This window comes from Empidonax traillii, unplaced genomic scaffold (assembly GCF_003031625.1).
Source record: "Empidonax traillii isolate 1590-97213 ecotype Southwest subspecies unplaced genomic scaffold, ASM303162v1 scaffold2219:size63860, whole genome shotgun sequence".
NCBI classification, from domain to species: domain Eukaryota; kingdom Metazoa; phylum Chordata; class Aves; order Passeriformes; family Tyrannidae; genus Empidonax; species Empidonax traillii.
In genome coordinates this window covers 35679-54658 of record NW_020957412.1, presented here as the reverse complement: position 1 = coordinate 54658, position 18980 = coordinate 35679, and the positions used below count along the sequence as shown (strand labels likewise).

Here is an 18980-nt window from a genome sequence, read left to right as displayed (position 1 = left end):
TCATTGGTGAGCAGCCCCTGCAGGAACACGGCGGCCTCGGCGCCGCGCACGCCCAGCAGCGCCCGGCCCGGCGGGAAGCAGGCGACGGGAGAGCCCCGCCCGCCCCGGCACAGGCGGCGGAGCCCCGGCGCCGTTACCGCCCTCACCAACATGGCGGCGCCGTCAGGGGAGCCCGCGCCCGCCGCCGCCCGCCGCCGCCGCCATCTTGTGCGCGTCCCCGAGGCAGGGCGACACCTGCCGGCGGGACAGGGGCCGCGCCGCTGGCCACGCCCCCCTGCCCGCACAGACCACGCCCCCTTCTGCCGTGGCCACGCCCCCCGGGCGATCCCGATCGGGGCCGGGAGATCAAAGGGGATCCTGAGGATGGAATTTAGGGATCGGCCGCTCCCCAGGCTCCTCGGCCGTGGAGGGAGAGAGGGGAACACCCTAAAGCGCTCCCGCCTCCCGCGGTTTGGTTGTGGGGCTGCCCGAGGGCTGCCCAGCCCGGCTGCTCCCCCGTAGTCATTACACAATCACAGGTAATTCGGGTTGGAAAAGACCCCTGAGATCATGGAGTCCAACTTGTGACCCATCACCACCCTGTCAACCAGACCGCAGGACTGAGTGCCATGTCCGGTGTTTCCTCGAACACCTCCATTCCTTCCCCTGCCGAACCTAAAATCTCCTAAAACCACATGGACGCCTTCTCTTCCAGGGACATTTTGGCTAACCTGCTGGAAAACTTCCTGTTTTCCACTGTTTTAATTCTCTCCTACCTCTGTTTCTGCAGGACCCACCAACTGCCCCCATCCTCCTTGTAACACTCCTGGAAAAACTTTGTCAGCAGCTCTGTCTTAAATTATAATGTTTAGCAGTGGGAATTCTAATAAGCACTGCACTGAAATAAAAACATGGAATTATGGAATAATTGGGTTGGAAGGGACCTTTAAAAGGTTATTTAGCCTAAGCCCCCTGCAACAAGCAGGGACACCTTCAATCCCTCAGGTTGCTCAGAGCCTGGAATGTTTCCAGGGATGGGAAATCCCTGTTAAAATCACGGAGCTGAAGGTGCTGTTCTGCTTCCTTCTTGAACATTCCCTGGTGCTCTGGGAAGTGGAATATGAAGGGCCTGGATAGCCTCGGGTTTGGCTGCAGCTCTTTCTGCTGGAATTCATCCCACAGTCCAAGGAATGGCCGTGAGTCATCCCCTGTCATCTGCAATTCCTGTTCTCCAGTGGCTGCAATTCGGTTCCAGGCCATCCACCAGCAACGAGCAGCTCTGCAGGGAGTGTGTGTGTGGGGGTGTCATCTGGCCCTGAATGACCCTGCTAAAATCTCCAGGATCGATTGCAAGCCCCTAAACCCCACCGATCCCAAAACCCTGAGCGGAGGGACCCGTTTTGCAGGAGCTGGGGACGCCCAGTGTGTTCCTCCAGCAGGCCCTGGGGCAGGACTGGGCTCTGCCTGCGTGTCCTGGGTGAGATAACCTTATCACACACCCCTGTGTGTGGGGGACAGATCAGCTCCTGGTGGTGCCAGGAGGTACAGAGTGTTCAGTTTGGGGCTGGCCCTGCTTGGAGGTGACACTTGTCAGCCACAGGCAGAGCAGGTGGGGAAGTCAGGGCTGGCACAGATGTGATCTGAGGTGACCTTGGCACGTGGAGAGCTCTGCCCGCCCCCCTGGCACGTGTTGGGTGTGGGAAACGGGGCTGAGGAAACCTCAGCCTGGCCTGAAACCATCTGGAGATGCAGGGAGCTGATGCCCAGAGGGGTTTTCTCCTCTCCCTGCAAGTGGGAATGTGCCAAGAGCAAGAGCTGTGGGTGCTTTTTGGAGGCCCAGGAGAAGGGGGAAAGTCCCATATCTGGAAGCACAGCTGGGCTGAAACTCCAGAGCCCAAGGTGGACTCACAGCTGGATCCAGCTCTTTGCTGGTGCCACATCCCTGCTGCACCCACCATGTCATGGGGATCAGCCATTCCATGGGATGCCCTTGGCTATCCCCACGCATTCCCATGCTGCTTCCCAGCCATCGCCCAACTTGTATCAAACCCCACGTGTAGATATGTGCAAGGGCAGCAAGAGAAATAAAATTGAAAACGGAGAAGAACGAGGGGGCCAGTTCAAGCCTTCATTTGCTTTTCCCTCTCCCATACTTTTATTCAACTTTTCTCTGGGTTTGCTTTTCCTTTATCACAGAGTTTTGCAGCTGGTAAAGTCACATTTAAACATTTCAGTGTCAGAAACTACAGCTCTGCCAGTTTGGTGCATTAAATCAGCTCAGGGGATGGTTTGAGACGAGTCATAGCATGGGTGAGACCTGCAACACCGAGAACCCCTGGGAGGTCTGTGCCAGCCCTCTCTGAATGTCTGTCTGTCCTCACTAAAATTAGGGGACCTGAAACCTTGCTGGAGGGACAACACAGCTCCCAGAGCTTCCATGACAGCATCTCTGGCTAAGCACTATCCCAAAGGGAAAATTCCCCCCTTGGTGGAACACCTTTCATCCAGGCAGGCGTGTTGGGGCAACTCAGAAATCCTCATGGATGAGAGGATGGTGACAAGGGACAGAGACTCTCTCTCTGTTCTTCACCAGCACAAGCTCCATCAGCTTTCCACTCTCTGCTCTCCCACTGCCCAAAACCCTGTGGCAGCAGGACAGCCTGAGGCTCCCACTCGTGAGGGCTCATCCTTGGCATTTATTTATCCACCCATAAGCCCTCCACCAGCAGAAATCAGGGATTAACCACTGCAGCCAGCCCTGGGGGTTAATGCTGCTACAATAAACTCATTTTCTCCAGCTTTTTCTCGGGGTGTTGAGCACAAACCCTCATCCCCAAACCCACACGAGAAGCAATTCTTCATCCCAAACGCTATTTCATGAATATTCCCCAGGCTGTGCCCCGGAAGATCAGTCACAGGCAGCCAGCAGGACGTGGGGCTGTGGTGAGCCACGGCAGCACTTCTGGCTCCAAGACAATATCCCACAATCCTGGACAGGGAAACATGGGCTGTGGCTGGCCTGGGCAGTGCAAAGATCAGTGATGACGGGGAAATTGCAAGGACAACAGGCAGGTTGCAGGAATAAAGCAGGGATAAAGTGGCAGCTGAGTTTGCTGGGAGTGAGACAGAGGAGATGCTCTGAAAGGAGGGCTGGTCTTTTCTCCCAGGTAACAGGTGATAGGATAAGAGGGAACGGCCTCAAGTTGCACCAGGGGAGGTTTAGGTTGGATATTAGGGAAAATCTCGTCACTGAAAGGGTGGGCAGGCACTGGAACAGGTTGCCCAGGGAAGTGGAGGAACCACCATCCCTGGAAATGTTTAAAAACTGTGTGGGTGTGGTGCTTGGGGACATGTGTTGGATTTGGCAGCGCTGAGTTAGTGGTTGAACTCGTTGATCTTAGAGGGCTTTTCCAATGATTCCATGCCGATGGGGCTGAAGATGGAGGCAAAGCTGTTGTTGGCATTCCCTTGGGAGGAGTGATTAGGAGCCAGTGGGATGCTGTTGACAGGAATACTGGAGCAGCCAATGGAAAAGAAGGCTTTTATGATCCCAGAGAGAACGGGACAGTCACTGGTATCATTAGTCCAGCTTTCCAAAGAAATTAAGGGGTTTGCAATTACTCTCCAGGTTCTCAAAATACAGGTGGATGGGAGAGCTGCTTTTGCCATTCCTCCTTCTACTGAGCATCAGACTCAGGGGGCCACATCACCCTCTGGCTCTGCCCTTCCTCCATGGAAACTGTCCCCACCTTTTCCAGCAGCAGCAACTCGGAGGTGACACGGGGGCAAGAGATGAGACTGCACCTCACTCAGTGATTTCCCACTGAATCCTCTGGGACAGCCAGGTAGGATGTGGCTGCCAGAGGGACAAGCTCACCTGATTCCTCAGACCTTGCTGGTTTGAAGGACACCTTGGTCTTTAGCAAAGATTTCCTTTAATTTGGGGCGTTTTAGCCTAAAATTGCTTCTGACCATTGACCCACCCTGTGGGCCTGTCAGGTGATCCTGCTCTTGGAATCACAGATTCATGGAATGGTTTGGCTTGGAAGGGACCTTAGGGATCAATCATCCAGTTCCAACCCCCTGCCATGGGCAGGGACACCTTCCACTCTCCCAGATTGCTCCGAGCCTCGTCCAGCCTGGCCTTGGCTCTTCTCCCTCTCGGTGGGACCACATCCTGCTCATACCGAAGAATTTGTCAACACAGCTCAACTTCCAGAGAAACAAGAAAAAAAAAAAAAAAAGAAAAGAAAAGAAAAACAGGAAGAAAATGCATATTTGTGTCCAGAAATTTTTCTCCTGAAGACTTTTGGACAGGGGTTGCGGGTGAATGCGCCTGCGATTTAACGGGCAGAGCAGAGACCGAGGCTGTGTGTGTGTGGAAAGTCAGGCTCTCTCACAAAGCTCTTTCCCATCGTTTGCTCGGCCTGAATCATCAGTTTCTCCCAGATTCCCCAAAGTTTTCTCGCTTTTTGGAAGCGCAGGCTTTCCCCAGCAGTTTGAGCTCCGTGCCCGAAGGAACTGCAAGGCAGTGATTCATCAGGGAGACAACACGTCCCAAACAACTCGAAGGTCAACTGCTTCTTAAGGCAAAACTATTTTGCAGTGATTTATACCCATATCTGGGGAAAAAAAAAAAAAAAAAAAAAGCTCCTCCACGGCTAAAACGGGCAAATCATGGATCGGGAACAACTTCTTCTCCACACTCAAGGGCCCGTCCCAAGGAAACATCACACGCTTCACATCATGTAACAAAATGTAAGTTTTATTCCATGTTATTAGTAATGGATGTGGAATAACCAGTTGAAGAGCTGGACTGATGTCTCCTTCTCCTTTGACTAGCGTTTAATATTCTAACTACAGTCCAAGATGTAACACTGACACTGAAAAATACGTACAGATTCAACCTCATACTCCAAAAATTCCTAGTTCAAATACAGTTAGTACATAATAATAATAATAATAATTAAAAAAATTAACAACAACAATAAAAATAACAATCCCAGACGCTTTGTAACAGCACAGACTGGTTATGGCCTTGAGTTAAGTTCAAGTATTTCCCAGTGGAATGCAATGCAAGCAAGAAGGTAATCTGGCTTTTACTTGGGACATTCCTGGCCCTGAATGGTAAGAAGAGAAATATAAGTGTGGGCACTTCATCTGACCAAGTTTAGCAAGAGAGTCAACATTTACAATTAGTTCAGCTGCAGAGCCAAACCCGTCCTGTGTGTGAACAACACTGCAAACTGTAAAAAAGGAAAAGCAAAGCATTAACTGTACTGTTGGCATTTCTTCCATGGCTGATGCTCCGGGGTTTAACTGAAATTCCTTGAGCTGCTGGTGGAGTTTGGAATGATTCTGATGGGGATTCTGCTCGTGGTTATGCATATTTTGCCTGTCTGTCCTTTTCCTTGCCCAACTGACAGGATAAAGAGCAGGGATTGCTGGTCCTGTCCCCCCCCGAGAGGAGTCATTCCTGCAGAGTCATTAATGCCTTCGTGGCAGTGACTCAGTGGGAAGAGGCAATATCCTAAAGGACTCTGAGGTCACAGAGTGGAGGAGGAAGGGGGGAAGCGAGCAACTCAGTATACAGAGTAATAATAATATCAATAATAATAATCTTTTCTGTTTCTAGGGACTCGTGCTGGCTCAGCTGGGAGCTGGGAGAGCCAGGATCCCTCCCCCGCCCCAGGCTCAGAGGAGCCAGTGGTGCCCTCCAGGCTGGCTGGGACCTCGCAGGAAACTTCGCATCTCTCCCAGACAGCTCACACATTCCTGCTGGGAACGTGCCCTCGTTCTTCAACCCCTGCCAAAACACCTGGAAACCACGGGAAAGCAGGGCTGGAAAGGCTGGTGCTGGTGGATGAGCGGGGCTGGCTGGAGGGAGGGCGGAGGGAGCTGTTACCCCGTGTCCCTAAGCAAGGGGGGTGTATTGATCACCCAACAGTCTGCCCTGGCTCTGGCACTCGTCAATACTGCAATTATTGACTCTCCCCGTGGAAAACAGCGTGTGGAGTGTCCAGTGTGCTGGTGACACCAGCAGGGGAGGGGGCTGTGAACCTGCTGCAGGACCCACAGGTCACCCAGAATCCCAGGATTGGGGTGGCACAAAAAAAAAAAAAAGGGGGTTGAGGGAGGGCAGGAGGGTCCCAAATGTACAAGCACACATCTGGAGAGGGGAGCAACCCCCATGCCTGCAGAGGATGGGGTTTTGGGGAGACCCAGGGTGGCAGATGGATGGATGGGTGGAGAGGAGCAGAGGGGGAAGGTGGCCCCAGGACCAGCACAGCCTGGAAACAAGTCTTCAAACACCCAAAATATGCAGATGTTAAAAGCATGAGACATTCTGCATTGCTGAGGGGAGGACACACCGGGGGTTGCAGTGAGGGGGGTTCACGTCACCCATTAAGGAGTCATTTGATGGTGGCAAGTTGGCAAGAAGATCCATGGTCCTTTCCCAACCCTGCTGCTCCAGGTGCCTCTGAACCTACAGGCACAAAGCCCTGGCATCTCCTTCCATCAGGCACTGACCCCCTGTACCACTGAGGCAGGTCAACCTGCCCTGTAGAGTGGGTTTAATGAGTAGTTCAGATCACTGTGACCAGGTTTGGGGTTTTTTTTTGGCTTAAAATCTGCGCCCTGCTTTCCCCACAGGGAGAGATTTGCCAGGATTGTTTCCTGAAGGAAGAGCAGGGGGGGCACATTCCTCTCCCTGGGTGACTCAGCGGTGAACCTGCAGGTCAGCAGGAGCTGAGGGGCAGATCTGAGTCACTGGGAAATGCTCAGGTCACAGCTGGGGCTGCTATGGGCAGGACATATCCAAAATCCAGACTCCTGCACAGGGGCAGCACTTCCCAGCATGGCGTGGGAAGGACGAGTTTATCCAGGGCTGTGAGATTGCTGCTCATCCAAAAGGAATCAGAAGAACCCAGGCAGCATCCAACCGTGGATCTCCTCAGAGCTTCCACCATCCCCTCGGGATCATGACTTTAAATACACACTGTTTCCCATGGGACACAGGGCTGGGAATAAAAGAGGAGTCACACTGATGTGGAGGACAAGCTTTGTGCCCTTGAATGCCAAAAGAGCGATTTCCACTCGGGAGCACCTCTCTCTCCTTCCCAGCAGCCTGTGCAGGCATTGAGGACATGGGACAGCAGCCCTGTCAGCATCCAGCCTCTCCTGCTCTGCTCAGCACACCCCCAGCCAGGAGAGAACACAAGGACAAACAGCACAGCTGGATATGTTTGTCTCCCCACCACCCCGGTGTGAACTTCCTGAGCCTCTCCTGCAAAGATTCCCAGCAGAAATTTGGGATGGATGTGTGCTACTGCTGCTGATGGGGGGGAAGGATGTGCTGACCCTCCTCCTGGATGCATTTTTGGAGGGGAAGATCTCTAGCAGTGAAAACAAACAGCATTCCAGGCATTTTACCAGTGCCTTCAGCAGGACCAGGAACAAGACTGGAAGTGTTCCCCAGGCTGTTACACAAAACCACACTGACTATTTACAGCTGGATACCTTGTAGGGTGTTTCTTTGCTTCCCTTTTTAATTCCACTTTTTGGCTTGCAGGAGTGTCCTCTAAAGGCATGGAGCAGCTCAGCTGAGGTTCCTAGGAGCTGAAGGGCATATCCAAATCCTCTGCCTGCTCCCCAAAACGGGGAGCCAAAGGGCCTGGACACAACAGGGCATCCTCAAGGCTTCTGGGGACTGATCTCAAGGACGTGACAGTGATGCCCAGCAAGAAATCCTGTAAATCCAATGGATAAGAAAAACTGGCCCCTGGATCTGGATGTGATTTTGGGTGGCTGGCACAGCCCTGAGGGAACAGCTCAGCACAGGGACTGTGTTAGGGAGGATTGACTTCTTTTGTGTTAGGTTTGATCTCGAAGGCTCTGCCTGCTTGGGTTCTCCATGGTGAGGAATCAGCCACAGGATTATTGGGAGGTTGCAAGAGCATCTGCCAAGCCACAGGTATCCTGGGAACATCTCAGGGATCAGACCAGTCTCTGGTAGAGCTGGGCAGCTCCTGCTTTCAGCCTCTGCCACTTGGCAGGAGATGCTCCCTGTGCTCCCAGTGATGAGGTTTTCCTTCTGTAAGGGGAACAAAGCCACAGCCCCAGAGCTGTGCAGGAGATGTGGGATGAAACCACCCTGACAGAGCACATCTCAGCACCAGCAGGAGCCTTGGAGCTCAGCAGCTTTCAATATGCCCCCAGACTACTGTAAGTGCAGGAAAACCACCCTAAACCCCAGCCAAGCTTAAAAAAACTCCCTGTAAACCAAGGAAAAACTTCCTGCTGCCATCCTGGTCCTGTCCCCACCGAAGCCAGATCTCCTGCAAAGCCCCTCAGGAAAATGTGGGAAACCTCCCCGTTGCCCAGGTGAGGCTGGAGGGTGAAAGCCCAACAGCTGCTCCAGGGTGAGCTCAGCTCCAGTAGTCCTGGAGCAGCTGGGTTTTCCCAGGGGAGGTGGAAGGCTGTAAAATGACCAGAGGGTTGATATTACATTTACATATATCTCTCTATGTCTATATTCACACACACACATGTTCATATGTGTCTGTATATTATACGTACATGTACACACACACACCAGAGACACACTATGCATAGATCTGCCTCCTGCCACTATTTATAAGGGTTTGATTCATCAGGAAAACAAACTTACCAACAGAGATCTTCCTTCATTCATCAAAAAAAAACCCAAACACCCAAATTTGCCCAAATTTCCTTGATTAATCAGAAAACCGAGATTTGCCGACGCCGTCCTTCCGACCTCTACTAAAACTCAGCAAATAAAGAAGCCTAAACCCTCCACACTTTTGTTTTCCTGGTTGCATAAAAGGCACTTTCTGATGATGTGAAGCAGCAGTTTTTTAAGAACTCTGTGACTGCAGGGAGCCCCATCACATCTGTAGCAAGTGCTACACAGGCACTGGGAGGATGCGGCGTCGCTGCTCGCTCCTGCTCCGGGGGGTTGGAGCAGATCCCGCTTTTTGCTTCCATGCAGAGGAAGAAAAGATGAAACCTTCAGTGCTGGGCTGTTCTTTGGGCTCTCTGTGTGAGACAGTCCCTGTGTTCCTGCCCCATAACCCAATGTGGGTGCCAGCTCCTGGCTTGCAGCATCCAACAATGCCTTCATGATGCCCTGCGAGAGCCCCTGCCAGTCCAGGCAGGACGCTGTGTCGGGAAGGTCCGTGCAACGTGTCAGTTGTTCTCATATCAGGGGGAATCAGAAATTAATTTGATTAAGGGTGTGTTTAGTAATTAAACGCCGCCTGAACCTGCAGCCCTCGAGCCCTGCCCGTGCAGGAGGGCGGCTGCTCGTGCCAGCCTGACCTCCCTCCTGAGCCCCCAGCAGCTCCATCTCCCCCCACAGCGCATTGTCCATCTCTGCTGGGGGGCTCTGGTGGGGACTGAAGGGGTGGGAGGTGCAGGGGTGGGTTGCTGTTACTCACTGGAGGTTCCCAGCTGGAGAACAAGTCGGAAACAGGGAAGAAATGTCTTTTGTTAACGCCCTGGAAGACAGCACTAAATTGGTCTGAAACTCCTCCTCTCTCGACTTCCACACAAAAACTGTGCCTGTGCCCAGCGAAACAAACACAAGGTGACGCCAAAAACCAGAGACAAACCAAAATAACCCCCACCCACTTATTGCTGCCCCCTCACCTTTCCCACAAAGTTATATCCATACTGACGTCTTTCCGTCCTTACTGCTGGAGCTCCCCTTCTCCAGGGAGGCCTTGGGTTTAGCACCTTGCTTCTCCTGGGCGGTGTTGGCCCTGTTCTGCTCCACCACCGTGCCCCCCGAGGCGGGACTGCTGGTCCTGGAGGGCTGGGTGTTGGCCTGGGTGCTGCTGTAGCTCTGGAACGCGATGTCCAGCTGCTCCTGGGCCACCCTCAGGTGCTTGTGCAGGGTGGACAGGTCCGCCGGCAGGTTCTCGTCGGGGCTGGTGCACTGCTGCTCCTGGGCCACGTTGGCCAAGTTCTGCTCGTGGGCCATCAGGCTGTTGGGGATCTTGGTGGGCTTCTCCGACTTCACCACCAGGTTGTACTCGGGGGGGCAGGAGATGTTCTTGGGGTAGGCGTAGTTGTAGGGCGGCTGCCTGAAGCTGTTGATCTTGCGGTTGCGGATGGCGTCGCGGATGGTGCCGAACCCCAGGTGGAACATCTCGCACATGTTCAGCAGCAGGCACAGGCAGCTCACCACGTACATCACCAGCAGGAAGATGGTCTTCTCCGTCGGCCGGGACACGAAGCAGTCCACGGTGTGAGGGCAGGGCACCCTGTTGCAGACGTAGAACGCCTCCACCTCGAAGCCGTAGAGCAGGTACTGCCCTATCAGGAAGCAGACCTCGAAGGAGGCCCTGGTGAGCAGCTGGAAGACGTAGATCTTCATCAGCCCCTCCTCCTGGATGCGCCTCCTCCCGTCGTGCTTCTGGGGCTCCTTGCTCTTGGGCTTGGCCTTGGCCGTCTCGTGCTCCGCCGCGTCGTCCGAGATCATGGGCTCCTCCTCGTCGACCTCCATCGCGTCCTCCATGTTGCGCACGGCCTGCCAGTTGAGGGCGAACTGCTTCTTCTTCTTGAAGCCCTTGAACTTCTTCTCCTCCTCGGCCGAGCGGGCGATCCTGTGGATGGCGTAGCCCAGGTACATGACGGAAGGGGTGGAGATCACGATGATCTGGAAGACCCAGAACCTGACGTGCGACAGCGGCGCGAAGGCGTCGTAGCAGACGTTGTCGCAGCCCGGCTGCTTCGTGTTGCAGGTGAACTTGCTCTGCTCATCGGAGTAGATGGACTCGCCCCCCACGGCGGTCAGGACGATGCGGAACACGATGAGCACGGTGAGCCAGACCTTCCCCACGAAGGTGGAGTGATTGTGAATCTCTTCTAGCAGGCGGGTGAGGAAGCTCCAGCTCATGTTGGTCATAAGGGCTACTCAGTTATAACCTGCGGGGAAAAAGGGGGGAAATAAAAACCATGGGCTGGCGAGGTCACGTCTTGTATCGGCCACGGGGACCAGGGCAGGGATTGCCCCCCCCGTGCTGGGCACTGGTGAGGCCACACCTTGAACTCTGGGGGCAGTTTTGGGCCCCTCATGACAAGAAGGACATGGAAGGGCTGGGAAGGGAAGGGAACGGAGCTGGGAAGGGGCTGGAGCAGCAGGAGCAGCTGAGGGAGCTGGGGGGGCTCAGCCTGGAGAAAAGGAGGCTCAGGGGGGACCTTCTCCCTCCCTCCAACTCCCTGACAGGAGGTTGTAGCAAGGTGAGGGTCAGGCTCTTCTCCCAGATAACAAGTGAAAGGACAGGAGGAAATTGCCTCAGGTTGCACCAGGGGCAGTGTTCCACTCCAGATTTTGAGCCATAAGCTGCCCAGAGAGGTTACATTTTATTAAAGACTTTTTAAAAGCCTTTTGGTACGTTATAACCCCGAACTCGAGTCTGGAGAACGAGTCACACACTCTTCTGGAAGAGAAATTCTTCTAATTTAATGAGAAAAGCAAGATATTTTGGCAAAAGGTTTTACAGGAGTAAAAACAAAACAAAACAAAACAAAACAAAAACCAAGAAAAAAAATTTCACTGAAACACTCAGCACAAAAACCCACTCCCCAGAAAACACCTACTGCAAACCATCAGTTTACCAGCTTTAGTAAAACACGATTCGTTGGTTTTAAGTTACCCACAAGAGAAGGAAAAAAGAAGAAAAGAGATTAAAAGGGTAAAGAAAGAGAGAAGCAGGGAGAGAGGAAAGGAAAAATGGTTACCAACCAGATGAAGCGGTGGAGTCACCACCCCTGGGAGGCTTTTGAAGGTGTGTGGATGTGGCACTGGGGGACGTGGGTTAGTGGTGAACAGGGTGGTGCTGAGTTGGGCTCGGTGATCTCAGGGGTCTTTTCCAACCCAAACGGTTCTGTGGGATAAACTCACTCAGACAACACGAGTTCAAGGGCCTGAGCTAAAAGCCGGAGCAGAGGGTGCTGCCCACATCACAGAGACTCTGCAATATCCTTTATTAGCAAACCCAGAAAAATGCAAAGAATCGGCGAAAGAATGGGAATATTTATGTTTACAGGCCGATGGCCCTTTTAAGTCCCTTTTGAAGAAAAACAAAACAAAACAAAGCTTTAATCAAATGCAGACTGTTTCAAAAATAAACCTTTCAAAAATAAAGCTTTCAAGAGAAACCCAGGCATTTATTAGAAGACCTGGACAGCTGGGGAGGAAGAGCTTGTAATAACCATTCTGTGTTTAGCTTGACTTGCAGTGGGACCTCAGCCCAAGCTCCTTGGGTGACCCCCAGGCATCACTAAAGACAGGAGGCTTTTTACTGCTTGACTGGCACAGCCCTGACAGATACCTGGAGGTGAGAGTGACAGGGAAAACATCATGGACCCAGAGAGCACTGGAAGGACAGGGAGAGGACAGAGGGAGAGGAGAGGGAGAGGGCTGTTGTCCATGTGTGGAAAGAGTGTGGACATCAAACCTAACCCTCCATGCTAGGTGAGCGTGGCTGAGTGGGGGATGAAGATCTAAGGGGGAAAAATTATCATGGAATCACAGAATCCTTTAATTTTTGGGGTTGGATGGGCTCTTAAAGATCACATTGTTCCAAGCCACGGGCAGGAACACCTTTAACTAGTCCAGGTTGCTCCAATCCCTGTCCAACCTGGCTCAATGATGCCACGAGACTCGAGCATGGCCCCACCTTGGCTTTGCACCGCTGGAGACATAAAACTGTGCCGTGGGGTTTCCACGGCCCAAATCCAGGCTTTGGTCCTGCTGCCCCGTGCCAAGCACAGGGTGGGAGCAGCCCCAGGCACAGCCCCACACGGGAGCAGGAAGGGAAACGTGCCTTGCTCCGTTCTCCACACCAAGGAATGTGGCTTTGCTTTCGGACAGGAGCCAAGAGGGGCTGGTTTGCCCCAGGAGGCAGCACCGTCCCGGCCTCGAGATGCAGCGAAATTCCTGTGCTGTCGAGGGCTCTCGAGAGCAGCAGATGGAATTTTCTAACCCTGCTGTTTCCAGATCAAACGAACCCCCTGCGAACCCAAACCCCCGAGCCTTCACACGCCAGGCTGGGCCCGTGGGAGCTCTGCAGGTGGTGTTGTCCCTGTCCTGCAGCTGGAGAAACTGAGGCAGGGACAACTGCTGGGTGACGAGCCAGAAGAAGAGGTGGGGGAAGTTCTCGTCTCTGCCCTCAGGAGAACGACAGCCCTCAAAGCTGCCAGGACCAAAATCCCCATCTCCTGCCCCGAAAGCGATGCCTTGGACCCAATGGTCAGCACAGAAACACTGTGCAGGTGAACATGGAGAGCAACCCCCACAGACCTGTTCCTTATTTATGGAGGAAATCGGGTTTATTCAGGGGTGAGATGGGAAAACATCCCCTGTGAGCGCCTTTTTTTTGCTTCTTTGCAGTGGGTACCCCCTAAAGTGTCTTTTTTCCTTCCCCTGTTGCGTTCACACTCAAATATGGGCGAAATGGGGTGTTGAATGATTTGTAGGATTAATCCAGGCACTCAGCCAGGCTCCAGCTGACGGGGGGCTGGGAAGGGAAGACCCTGCTGGGTGTGGGACACGGTGCATCCGTCTGTGCAGCACCTGGGTCTGCCCGAGGCTTGAGGACACATCAGCTTCAGCTGCTCAGCCCCCACCACCTCCCACCTGCATCCCCGACTAACTGCAAGCCCCAAATTGTCCTTAAAGACGCACTTCAAGTGTCCTGGAGAGCAGTTCATTCAAAATTCAGGGCTCACCTCAAGGGTTTCCGAGGTTTACACCGAGGATAATTTCCCATTTTATGAGTGTTACTCAAAGACATGATCCCTAAAGTTCCAAGTCACCTCCCAGCTGCTGTTTGATGGGGCTGGGAGAGTCTGACCGAGGTAACCACGGCTTTTGGAGTAAGTATTCAAGTTTTGAACTGGTTGTTAGCAAAGAACCCGCTGTCTCCTCTGGGGGGCACGTTTTAGAAAGGAGCCCCTGAGAGCTCTGGTCCTAAACACTCCCAAACCTCCTGAGCCAAGGAAAAGGGGAAAACAGATAAATAACACAAGTGGAGGGTTGTTGCTTTGGGAAGAACAACTCTGGCCACCAGCTCGAGGTGCTGGTCCTGCCGCTGACACCGCAGCTCAGCCCCCTGTGCACATCTGGATCTGCAGGAACATCTGCAGGGAACAGCCACCAGCTGCCCCTGTGCCCCTGGGACCCCTCTGTGTGGGATCACCCCTGGATGTCACACTCCTGTGTGTGTGCCAGCCCACCCTCCTGGCACTGGATCTGAGAGCAGGAGCTGAAGGGAACGAGTTCAAACCCCTCCTACAACCAGTTCAGTCGAACTTCCACTGCTTTTCGTGGCTCACGGGCTACAAAGTCCACGCTAAGAGATTTCAACACCTTTAATTGCTTAAAGAGTGGGGGGTGAGTGCCCCGTAATAATCTGGGATCAATTATATGGCAAACACGCTTCCAAGGAAAGATTTGTTCTCGGGGCTGATGGATAGGATGCCCCTAGGAAAAGACTGTCTTTTCTCGTCACAGAGCCAACCAGAAAAGCACAGAAAATGGATTTTTACATCTTTCCACATGCTTCCACGAGATCTAATTCCCTCCATGCAGTGGGAAAGTTACACAGCCTGGGGAAAAAAAAACCCCAAACCTGTGTGGATCTGCAGCAGGTAGATGGATTAGATCAGGTGGTTCATGAAGCTCATTATCTACCAAAGACAGGAACCATCATCCCCCTGGCTTTGAAATCCATTCATTCAATCATCCACCTTCACACGTCACCTCCAGACTGGCTGACACGCAGCTCGTGGAACGCTCACAGGGCAAAAGTTTTTCACTCCAGGAGAGCTGCACAGCAGGAAATGGACTGCTCAAACCACCAGAAACTCCTAAAGCAGTCCAAATTATGTGTAGCCAGGTACAGGACTGAGCCTTGGGCTCTGCATTCCCGTCACGGCGACTTCCCAAAACCTGCCGATCCCTCTACGCAACCACAGGCACAACTGTTAGACCCGGGGAAAAAAAAAAAAAAAAAACAAAAAAACCCCACAACTTTACAACCCCAGTTTAAAATAAGCCGAAGGGAGAAAGAAATTGCCCCGCGCTGGCTGGATGCCCTTCCTTTCTACACGGCTGCTTAAACAGCGGGGGAAACAATGGGAGGGGAAAAAAAAAGAAATCAACTTACAGAGACATGGTGCTGCTGGCGGTGGCTCCAGCGACATTCCTGTGCCTTGCCCTGGATAAACTCCCCCTGCCTCGGTCCAGCCCCGCCCCAGCGGCTGGAAAGCGGAGCTCCAGGGAAGTATTTAAGGTGCTGTCGGACCCCGCCTCTGGGGCATCCCCCGCCCGACCCCCGGGCACAACCCCGGAGCGGCTCCCGGCGCTCCTTCCCTCGCCAAGCCCCGGGAGAAGAGGGGAAGGCGCTGTATAAATACACCGGGGAAGAGAGGGGGGCATTGGTCTGAAATCCAAACAAGCCGCCGGGGCTGGCTTTAGGAACGCTGCCTGGAATTCCGACGCCGAGTCGGTTGGAAGTAAATTAATAGCATCGGCTTGTGGCGCTGGTAACGGAGTTGTGAGACAGAGAGCATGACTAACAGGGAACATGTGGAAAACACGCTTTGGCAAAGGTTCCTTGGCTGTTGGGGGCGAAAAAATAATTAAAAAAAAAAAAAAAAAAAAAGAAAAGAGAGAGGGAAGGCTCACTAGTGGGAAAAACCACCCTGGAGCTCCTGCTTTGCTGCTCCCCCAAGCAAAGCTGTCCCTGGAAGAGCTGGTGCTCCTCTCTCTGGGCTGGTGGATGCAGCAGGGAGCAGGTGAAGGGTCTGGGCACGCACTGAGGCTTTCTGGCTTCTTTGCAAGAGCAGTGGTTAACAAGAAGCAGGGTGGGGAAGGCACGTGAAGCCTAAGCCGGGTGGTGTTCAAGGAGAAAACCTCCATCCTGCCGCTCCAAACCTCCTGTCCCTGCTCCACCCGTGGGGAGCTTTGGCACTGCCACCCCAGCAGGGTCAGAGCTCTGGGTATCTGCTGAGATGGGAATGGGGAATCAAGGCAGAAGGTCCATCCAAGGGATGGAGGAGGAAGCCACAGCAGCAGCCAAGGCTTGGAAAGGATCAGGTCCCATCTCTGAGGGCACAAAGATGTTCCGATTCATTCAAGGAGAGGGTTGGGAACCATACGGTTTATCAGGAACTTTCATCCCTGGCCCTGGAAAAGCAGGATATTCCTCCTGCTGTCAGGCCTCTGGTTTCCCAAAGAGCTTGAATGGATGTGGAAGGGCAATTCCTGCTTGCTGGAGCATCTGGAACCAACAGCCCTCGAGGCTTTAAGTTATAAGCTAATTACTCACAGGCAGTGGTAAGTTATACAATAATTACTCATACACAGTGGTAAGTTAATTCACTGCTTGGAATTAGTCATCTAAGATGGGCAAGTGGAAAAGCCCTGTCAGCTAAGCCAGGTTTAGGGAAAAACACAACCTCATGGGAATAAGCCACACCAGGGAAACCAGGTTTTGGGAGGCATTTTGGGGAAATAAGCATCTAAAGGAGTTAAATTATCAGTTTATCACAACCCTGGCTTCATGCTTCAGCTGCAGCATGTGGCACAGCAACAACCTGCACTCTCCAAGGACAGAAGGAGATGGTTTCAGGGGAGAGCACCAGGGCTGGAGATCCCCAAAAACCCCACAGCCCTCCTGGAGATCTCCCATTGGGATCCCTCTGAGAGGGTGAAAACATGCACAGGCTGAGGCCACATTATCCCTGAGTGTTGCTGGGGTAGGGTTTGGCCTCCAGCACGCTGGGGAAGGGATCTCCTTCCCCTCGTGGTCCTTCAGGTCTGGGCACAGTGTGGTGAGTCACCTCGTGGTCACCTCCAAAGGGGCCACTGGATGCTCTTTGGGGGCATATCCCCCACAAGGAAGGACCCCACAGCTTCCAGCACATCACACCTAAAAAAAAAAAAACCTCCTAAAAAACCAGCCCTGTGAGATCCATCAGACCTGAGGGGTGGCCACCAAGGTCTCATTCCCACCCGCTCCAGCCGGTGCAGGACGGAGCCGTGGGGAAGTATGATTAGTTATTTAAAAATAACCAGCTGAGAACAACTTCCAGGCTCTGCAGGACTTCAGGCAGCAGCTCAGAGATAAAAGGGCAGCTCAGCGTGGTCCTGGTCCCGTGGGTCACGCAGATTTTCCACGCCCTTTGCTTCCCAGCCGTGTGGGTTTATTTATAAACGCAGCGATTGCTGCCTGGTGGAAGTTTTTTTGGGGGCATCTGTGCTCCAGGCCGGCCAGGCAACATCTGCTCCTGCTCCAGCTGAAGCCCAGCAGCTCCAGCCACCCCTCTGGAAGGGACTGAGCGGTTCCCATCACCAAACCATCACCCAGGGAAGGAGGCAGAGGGCTGGAGGCAGAGCCATAAATGAATCTGCAGGGAAAACCCACCCCCTGCAGCCTCCCAGGCCCTCCATTCAATGCTTGGCATGGAAAAAGGGGGAATAAAAGAGAGGGGACAGAGGGGGAAAGATGTGATGGAGCCTTGTGTAATTCTGGCTGGGAGCCACCTCTGCAGGTCACCTCTGCCCCAGGCACCGCTTGTGTTTCAGAGCAGGGATCTATACAGATTTATTTAAATGTCCCACTGAAATAAATAAGTGCTGTCACAAATGATAATGAGATCTGGTGTAACATCTCCCTGCTGCCTCAGTGCTGAGTAGGAACCATAATTGTCCACTCTGAGCACAAACCTCCAAAGCTCCGAGCTGGGTTGTGCTGACAGCTCATTTTCCTCTCTGATTTTCCCCTTCTGGGTGTTTATTTGCTCCAATTTTAAGCTAAGTGAAATGAAGATGCACATCTTTGTGCAAACGATAAGCCTTTTTTTTTTTTTTTTTAAAAAACATGACCTGGGATGCAACGTTTGACTTGAGACAAATGTCACAAAACTGAAATAAATTAAGAATGCCAGGTTTTACCTTTCTGGAAATCATCAGATTTGGGGGTTTTGAGATGACAGAATTTCATGTCCAAGGAGCAAAAATGTTCGAACACCACAAGTGAGGGCAAAGGCCGAAGGAAATCTTCTCTTAAATCTTGTCTTTTTCTCTTGGATTAACTTCACTTAACCCCTTCTCCAAGCCTTGGGACTAATCAGGGCTTCCCACCCCAAGAACTCAGCCAGAACTTTACCTCCCCTAAAAACCCAATTTACAGGCAGCAGAAAAAGCTGCTCCAGGGGCCTGTTGCTAAAATCTGCTCCATCACGAACCTCTGGGAGGACTTTTCAGGACAGAGGTGACAGCAATCCCGGTGCAAAGGTGTCCTCTGAGTGACAGAGAGACAAAGGTCTCTTCCTGTTCATGCTCAGGTTGATCTTGGTCCTGTTGGGTGAACCTGGGAAGGTTTTGATCTGGATCAGGGTGATGTGGTTGGTCTCTGGCTCCTTGCAAGAGAAAATCTGGTCTCACACATTTTTCCAGAGCCTGTGGGGGTTTTGGCTGCTTAATAAAGGCTGTTTTCTTTTGTCCACTCTGCAGATGTAAACCCTGAATTTCCACGAAATTTGAACCGTGGCTGTGCCTCAGTTAGCCCAGAAGATGGGTCAGAACATGGAATTTCTGCGAAGTCTGCACTGATTTCTGCCCAGAGCAAAAAGCCAGCGGTGTCAGCAGAATGAATAACATTTCTGCTGGAAAACAGGGAAAGGTTTCCTTCGGATATCACTGATTGCCACAGAAAGGTGAAAAGCACTTCACTTTGAAAACGACCAAAAAAACCTAACCTGATATGGTTAAAAACAATGAGATCCACATTCCAAAGCACAAAACCCCAGAGGAAGCATTTAAACCCCGGGCTGGAGAGCAGAAGGGATTTATTCCAGCCCTTCCCAGCTGAAAATTTCGCTGTGACGGACACATTCCTGAGATAAATTTCAGTGTTGAGAAAAAACACCTTTTTTTTTTTTTTTTTTTTTTTTTTTTTTTT

At 52.5% G+C, this 18980-nt stretch overlaps 1 protein-coding gene across 3 annotated transcripts in view; it reads right to left on the bottom strand.

Annotated features, from left to right (window-relative positions):
- Positions 1 to 8484: 8484 nt before the first annotated feature.
- LOC114071707 (gap junction gamma-1 protein-like) overlaps positions 8485 to 18980 on the bottom strand; it is a 30965-nt gene continuing 20469 nt past the window's right edge. For 2 of the 3 annotated variants that reach the window (XM_027909555.1, XM_027909556.1), the window contains exon 2: positions 8485 to 10932. In XM_027909555.1, the coding sequence (XP_027765356.1) occupies positions 9665 to 10912 (1248 nt within the window). In that variant the 5' untranslated portion in view covers positions 10913 to 10932 and the 3' untranslated portion in view covers positions 8485 to 9664. Of the gene's footprint in view, positions 10933 to 15179; positions 15288 to 18980 lie in introns of those variants that run through there. The other variant, XM_027909557.1, reaches the window with a different exon arrangement.